Here is an 8,074-nt window from a genome sequence, read left to right on the forward strand (position 1 = left end):
CACTATTGAATACTTTTCAGAATGTATCTAATTTAAGTTGTCTCTTTTATAAATGCCTAAAGAGTATGCAATTAAAAATTTATCTTAAGGATGGGGCGCCTGGGTGGCGCAGTCGGTTAGGCGTCCGACTTCAGCCAGGTCACGATCTCGCGGTCCATGAGTTCGAGCCCCGCGTCAGGCTCTGGGCTGATGGCTCAGAGCCTGGAGCCTGTTTCCGATTCTGTGTCTCCCTCTCTCTCTGCCCCTCCCCCGTTCATGCTCTGTCTCTCTCTGTCCCAAAAATAAACGTTGAAAAAAAAATTTATCTTAAGGATTCTATATGCCATTAAAGGAAAGTTTATGAAAAGACATATCTCCTTCTCTGTAAAAAGTCACTATCAATTTCTAAGTGGAAACTACCACCCAACATTCTTTGACTCTTTCCCAAGTATGATTTTATGTTTAGTGCCAAAACATAACAAAAATGTCTTTAAGACCTTGAGGAAATGGTAGAAGGAGGTCTTCTTTTGTTGCTTTTTATTTTTTTCTTGCCCATTTAACTAGAAAACAATGACATTTACTGAATTTTTTAGTTCAGTTTTATTGGTAAATGTCTATATTTTCAGAATCATGTTCCAATGAGTTCACGATAGCTACAGAAATTTATCCTTGATAATATCAGAAAAATTTGCAATTTTGACATACATATCAAGCCAAAGAAAATTTTTGTCTCCAAGCATGGAGATGGTATAAATTACAGGGATTATATTCAGGTAAATAATAAATAGCTAGTATTTCTGGAAGCAAAATGAAAAAGATAATGCAGATCTGTGGTAACCAAACTTTCTAAAGTCAGTTTTATTTTGGACACATTGTGCCAATGAATTCCTGTTAAATGAGTTATCTCCTTAAAAATAAGCTCTCTGAGTCTGAGCAGTATATAAATATAAGATGAATTTTTTTCATTTTTTATTTGTTAATAAGAAATATAAGATAAAATCTTTCATTTTTTTATTTATTAATAAGCTAAGATGACACCTACTTGAGCAGAAAATTTAGGATCATGGCCTCCTTTTGAAATACCAGTTAACAATAATCTATTGAATAAAATGGCATTTTTTCTTTGCACATATTTGTGTTGTAATGTGAATGTCAAGGTAAAACTTTATTATTTATTTGTTATTTTTGCTCATGTTTTATTCTCTTCCTAGCAGTTTCCAGAATTCAATTTGTAAGATATCTGAGCGATGACAAGATTGTGAGATTTAAAGAAGTGTCTCCAACTCTCATTGGCAATCAAAAGTCACAGCAAAAGCTAAAGGAAGAGCACAGCCAGAGCCTTTCAGACCCAAACACATTCACAGATAACAAGTATCACAGAAACAGAAGGCACAAAATTTCTGTCTGTAAAAGTTGTTGCAAGGACTATCAATTCCCACAAAATTTTCAGAGTTCCCAGTCTCAAATGAATCCTCTTAATCTTCTAAATGCTGAGGATTATACCTCCAAAGTCTCAGCACTTCTCTGCCACCCTATGTCCATGAGCCCTCAGTATGCTGTACACCCCAAGACTCACAGAAATAACACATATTCTTTAGACACTGGGGCTCCTATATGTTCCAAATGTTTTATGGAAATCGGTAATTCTCCTTTTCATAAATGTCATGTAAACTCTGATGATGATTCAGACCCTGATTCTTCTTTACATCTCCAAATTCCCTTGGATTCTAAATATTCTCTGAACCTCAAATCTATTAGATATCACAAGACTTCTTGGAATAGCCCTTTATCTCGATCCCTGGATCCTAAGCATTCTGTGGGCTTTTGCTGTCCTTTACACCGGGAGGATTCTAAATATTCCTTGGGCTCAAGTTCTTATTTACATTGTGAAAGTTGCTCAGCTGTCCAAAATCACATAGGCTCTACTGCTACCCATACCTTTCCCATGAATCCTCAAAATACTATGAACTCCCATAGTACACTTGGCCCAGACAATGTTATCAACACCAGCAATGTTCCTGGCCTTGAAAATGAGGGCATGTTTAACCTTACTGCTAAACTTGAAAATGAGGCCAAACCTGACAATGATACTAAACTGATTACTGCTAGAAGCCTCAAAGATAAGGCCAGTGCCAATGACGAGCCTCTTCTCAAATATGAGACAGAACATGAAGATGAGACAGACTCTGAAGATGAAAAAGATTCTGAAAAGGAAATAGACTCTGAGGATGAAAACAACACCAAAGATAAGAAAGATCCCAAAGATAAGTCTGACCCTGATGACAGTGATTCCAAAGATAGCAATGCTGAACATAATGCAGACACAAACAGTGGATCTGATCCTGGTGGTGATGCTGACCCTACAAGTGGAGCTGATTCCAACGGTGATGGTGACTCTAACAATGGAACTGACTCCAACAATGAACCTGACTCTAATATTGATGATGCCACTAAAGATGATGCTAATTCCAAATACAGCACTGATTCTGATGGGGGAAAACATACCATTAATTCAGACAATACCCCTGGCCTAGACAATTGTGTTGATCAGGACTGTACTGCTAACTCCAGCAATGGCACTAGTACAAACTCTACCTCTGTGCTGCAGAATGGAACTGGCCTGAACTACACTTGTTGTTCCAATAATGGTTCTGGCACTAACAATGCCACTGGATCAGGCAATGACATTTGCCCCAACAATGGTACTAGCCCCAACAATAGACATGGCTCTAAAATCAATATATCTGGCCTCCAAAACAATGCCCCTGACCCCCAAAATATCGTATCATGTCTCAACAGCCCTGACTCCAACAACAATGTCTCCCGCCTCAAAATCAATGGTCCTGGCCTGAACAACAATAGCCCTGGCCCCAATGACAATGGCTCCGGCCTTAAAATTGACCCTGGATCTAACTATAATGTCAGGCCTAGTAGTGCTATAAGCCACAATAGTGCTATTAGTTCTAACAAGGATGCTGACTCCATGTATGATACAAAACCCACCATTGCTGCTGGACACAACTATGCAGCTGTCCCAAACTATGACTCAGACCATGACTGTGTCTCAAGATTTACCCATGCAGTAGGTTCTAGCCCTCTAGTCAACCGCAACTATATTGCCAAAAACATTTATGCTGCCAGACACAGCTCTACAACTACTACTGCCAATGTCATTGACACTAGCAATACAACTAGTTGTAGTGATGCTGTTAACCCTAGCTATACTGCTGGCACCAACTGTGCCTCAGGCATTAACCATGACCTTAGATTGATTCATGCCTTTGAATCCAACTTTGTCACCAACTCCAACTATGATGCCACAAATACTCATAATGTTCATAATTCCACCAGTATAAGCAATATTAATAATCTGTCTGAGCCTGAATTAGAAATTGGTACCAGTTCCTCCATTCCTAATATTGTTTATGCTAACTCCTCCACTTTTGCTGCTGGCACAAACTATACTTCCACTCCTGAAAGTTTGATCACCTCTGAATTTTCTGATTCATCTAAGCTTGGTATAAATTATACAGTTGATAACCACAAATTTGGTGCCTGCCTCAAGGACTCTTCTGGCTCCATGGATTCTTCTAGCTTTAATCATACCACTAAGTCCAAGGATGTCCTTGATGCCAAGGAAGTTGGCTTTTTAAAAGATTTATCCAGGATCCAGAATCCAATTGGTGTCAAGTATCCTGCCGATTTAAACTTTCACTCCAATTCAAGTATTCCACTCCCTATTTTTGACATTATAGTAGAAGCTGAACCACCAGATGTTGTGAAGTTTGCTGTATCATCAGGGGCTGTGAATCTATTTTTTAAGGTAAGTTTATATAAATGTAGACTTTGATTTTCTTCTCCATTTCCTACAATTCAGAGTGTTAGGTCACTGAACAGGACCAAGAGACTTCCTTTTTAAAATTTACTTGAATATGTAAGCCATGGAAGAGAGGAGAAAAGATGTCCAGTATTACTTATTTTTTGACTCCTGTAGCCAGAAACATGGTTTTCCATTTGAAAGATACATGTGCTATACAGCTGGTAAATAGAAACATGGCTTTGATTGCACTCTGGCTGGCTCATATACTACCTCCATCAAGGTTACAAATAGCCAAGTATTGGTTTCATCCCTCTATTTGCATAAAGAGTAAAGTTAAATGAATCTTAAATACCATAAATCAAGACATTTGAAACTACTATCTCCAAAATTCCCATTTTATAAGGAAGCTGGCAAAAGTATTATATTCTAATTTATAATTTAAATAAATATAATTTTACTAAGTTTTTTCACATATTAAGAAGCAAAGAACCCTAAACTTTTTCTACTTTTGACTTAAAATTTGCTTTATCTTATTTCTCCTGAAAATAAGTAACATTATATTTTTAATCTTTATCAAATATTTCTTCTAGAACTCTGAATTGTATGCACAAACTAAGATTGCTATATGTTTGCAAAACTATTTTTGATACCATCAACTAATATTCATTCTGATGAAGCTATACCAACATACTGTCATTGAGACATAATTAAGTTGGTATATAATTGAATTTTAGTCTTATTAGACACTGTAAACAAATACATTTAATTTGGATTGTAGGTCTGTGTGCCTAAGTGTGCAACTTGAAAAAAATTACTTTGTTTTCTAATAGATGTGTAATTGAATATAAATGTACATTTTAAAATAAAACATATATTCTTATAGCCAAGTGAAAGTACAAAATTGGTATCTCTCTAGTGCTTTTACTTTAATAGAGAACAATTTTGTGATTTTTCCAAGAGAACCACCTCTCTGGAAACAGTTGTAAATACCTAGTATAGTTGTATTACTCCACCTTATATAAATTTAAGGGTAATGTCCAATAAGTAACAAAAATAATATTGTTAAGATACAAGCTTCAACACCAGAAAAAAGAGATACTTTTCCTAGTTGTTTTATACAAATTAACTTTTATAGTAGTATGAAAACTTTTGAAGTATGTTTATTTTATGGCTTTGATGTTTTTGGATTAGTGAAAATATGGTTATCATAAGTTCTAGTTTACTAGTTAAGGAACACTTTGCAGTTTGAATCCTAGTATATAAGAATTGTTTCCTAAGTATGGGTATGTGAAACATATCATGTTAATTTTAAATGAAAATTATCTTCAAAGTAAGGCATTTCCCTCTCCCCAAAAAATAATCATGTTTTTCAAATAGAGGATGTACACAAACAGAGAATTCTTCCCTCAGAGCCTTTGTATTTCCACATTTTCCTGGTTTATCACATCCTTTTCTATATCTCCATCACAAACAACTACAATGAGTATAATGGAGATATGTTCCCCATTAAAACAATTTAAGAAGTGAGAGAAGCTCATTTTAAAAGCTATAAAACTTTTCTACTAACCATAAATGAATCAAACAACCAACTTAACATAAGAATATATAGTCAAGCCATTTGTACCATCTTCATTCATTATTTCAATAGGCACTTAATAATTAAGCAGTGTAGAAGGCTCAAAAAATATGCAAAGTAAAAAACATAGTGCCCTTTAAAGTGCTTTTAACCATTTTCTACCTTAATGGGAAAACAAGTGGCTATTGGAGAATAGAAACTATGTGAAGACAAATAAAATGGCATCTCACTGAGTTTCAAGAATGTTTAGAAAACATTTTCATTGTTCAGATCACATGTCACCAATGTATTAAAATAGTTGGAAATATGTGTGCATTAATTATTATACTGTGTTGAACTTTTCAGAAATAACCAAACAAGGTCACAACTCTTGAAACTATCTTCCTTTTTGTGAGAGTTAACATTGACTTCCATGGATAGTGGTTTTAGAACCATGTTATTAAAATCCTAGTATAGGGGCGCCTGGGTGGCGCAGTCGGTTAAGTGTCCGACTTCAGCCAGGTCACGATCTCGCGGTCCGTGAGTTCGAGCCCCGCGTCGGGCTCTGGGCTGATGGCTCAGAGCCTGGAGCCTGTTTCCGATTCTGTGTCTCCCTCTCTCTCTGCCCCTCCCCCGTTCATGCTCTGTCTCTCTCTGTCCCAAAAATAAATAAACGTTGAAAAAAAAATCCTAGTATCATTTAATAAGTTATCTAGAAATTATTTACAATTCTGAAGAAATAATATGATTCCATATAAAATAGATAAGAGTAATACCCTATCTTAAACTTTGAAAATAGATTTTATTTATAAAAAATCATGCAAGCGTTTAATTAGTTGAAGTTCTTGACAGCATCCAATGTACTTAATAAAAATTGCATTGGGGTCATAAAAGAAGTGGTAATCTCTGATGTATTATATATTTTAAAAAAATAAAAAAAAATGATTCAGTAGTGATATGGAAGAAAATTTTCATATAGTATAGTCTACTATAAACAGAGTGTTTTAAATACAGAGGTATACAAGTCTTCTTAGTGACAGATGTCTGAGCATATCAAATGTGTTATGCTTTTTGTACCAAAGTTCTCTTAAATTGGTATTTCTAGTAATTGTCTCAAAATTAAGTCTTTTGTTTATAAATATCGTGAATATTTGAGGAAGTCTACAGGTAAGTCTTGGTTCAGGAGAGGCTAAATTCATAGTATAATGTTATCAAATGGATTAACTGAAGTGGCCAGAAGTTTTCATATTTTAATTTCAAAATGGTCCATGCAAGTGTATCATTTCCTTTCTGATCATAGAGCCATTAAGATACATAAAGAGGTTTAATTCTTCTGCTTAATATTCATTGAAGTAAATCTTGTTTAAACCTAACATTTAGGCATATTTATGTATATTGTACCAATATACTACAGATAATCAAAGCAATGCCCTGCCTTGTAGCTTCTTAATTAAGTATGTTTGCATACAGATAAATAGTTTTCTATTTCTAGCTTTTTAAAAAGTGATATGTTGTGTTTTGTTACAGTGGGAGACAAGCTTTCTGGGGATTTTCAATCTAAAATAACAACAAACCATCTCCTATCCAAATATACTGTCAACTTGCTCAAGGTCTTTTAATTGCTGAATTTCTTTACTGAGGTCATCTGTGCACCAAACCTTTCCATAAATTCACTCCTTTATACATCAATTTGATCATTTCTTCATAATACTAAAGTGTTTCCCAGGTATCCTATTGCTGGATTCCTTGTTAGATAAGATAGGGTCCTGAAAGTGTTTAATCAAAATATGGTGAACTAAGTTGGCATCTCTTTTTGAAATGAATTAGTAAAAGATCTCAAATTGAATGTAACTGAATAAATAATATCAAGCAAATAAAAGTGTTCCTCCTGCCAACCATGTGTTCTTCTCATTGTTCTCTGAATAGTTTGGGGAAAAAACAATTGTTGGTTTGTTAAAAGATCAAAGTCTTAGATTGAATCCAGCCTTCTCCCTTTATCTGCACCATGTATAGTTCTATGACCCAACCACAAATATATAATGACCCAAGTGAGCAGTCCAAAGCAAAACCAGTTATCCCAAGTTCAAAGTAAAGTGCACTTTATTACTGCCACCATTACCGAAAATCTGTGCCAATGACCTTCTTTCTGTAGGAATTTCAAAGTTATATATTTTTCCTGATGCCTCACGAGTCTTTGGCCTAGCCTCCTCAAATTTAACCACAGAATCAATGGTGAATCTTATCTGAGGAGATAAAGAAAAACAGACAACATCAACTTGAGTCCAAAAATTGGTATAGGCAAACTTAGGAGAACTTTAAGACTATCACTCAACATCATAAATTTTAAATAATTGACTAAAGAGACATTTTATTCTCAAAAAGATTTCACTAGATTTTCAAATATCACAAATGTTTGCTACAGTGACACCAGTGTAGATGTGGTGCATTCAACAGCTGCAGGGTCTGTGCAATATGCCATGTTTTCCAGGTTTGGAAACAAAACTGAGGCAGCTGTGTCTGAATTTATTTCATCTTCTACTTGAGGGACAATTAATAAACTACATTTTCCAAAGTTTTTAAGTCTGAGTTTGGATGTATTGGGTATCAAAGACAATAAATGTGAAATGATTAAATAAGCAAAGTATGAAATTTCAGTTTTTGTCTCTCATGAGTCATGTCAACCAATCCACTTCTAAAGATACCTAGATTCATTAAGTGGA

At 35.0% G+C, this 8,074-nt stretch overlaps 1 protein-coding gene across 2 annotated transcripts in view; it reads left to right on the forward strand.

The window, feature by feature from the left end:
* LOC123594530 overlaps positions 1 to 7,249 on the forward strand; it is a 414,794-nt gene extending 407,545 nt beyond the window's left edge. For both annotated transcript variants that reach the window (XM_045471283.1, XM_045471284.1), the window contains 2 exons: positions 1,191 to 3,802; positions 6,882 to 7,249. In XM_045471283.1, coding sequence (XP_045327239.1) covers positions 1,191 to 3,802; positions 6,882 to 6,920 — 2,651 coding nt within the window. In that variant the 3' untranslated portion in view covers positions 6,921 to 7,249. The remainder of the gene's footprint in view (positions 1 to 1,190; positions 3,803 to 6,881) is intronic.
* The last annotated feature ends 825 nt before the right edge of the window (positions 7,250 to 8,074 follow it).

Source organism: Leopardus geoffroyi, chromosome X (genome assembly GCF_018350155.1).
Source record: "Leopardus geoffroyi isolate Oge1 chromosome X, O.geoffroyi_Oge1_pat1.0, whole genome shotgun sequence".
NCBI classification, from domain to species: Eukaryota; Metazoa; Chordata; class Mammalia; order Carnivora; family Felidae; genus Leopardus; species Leopardus geoffroyi.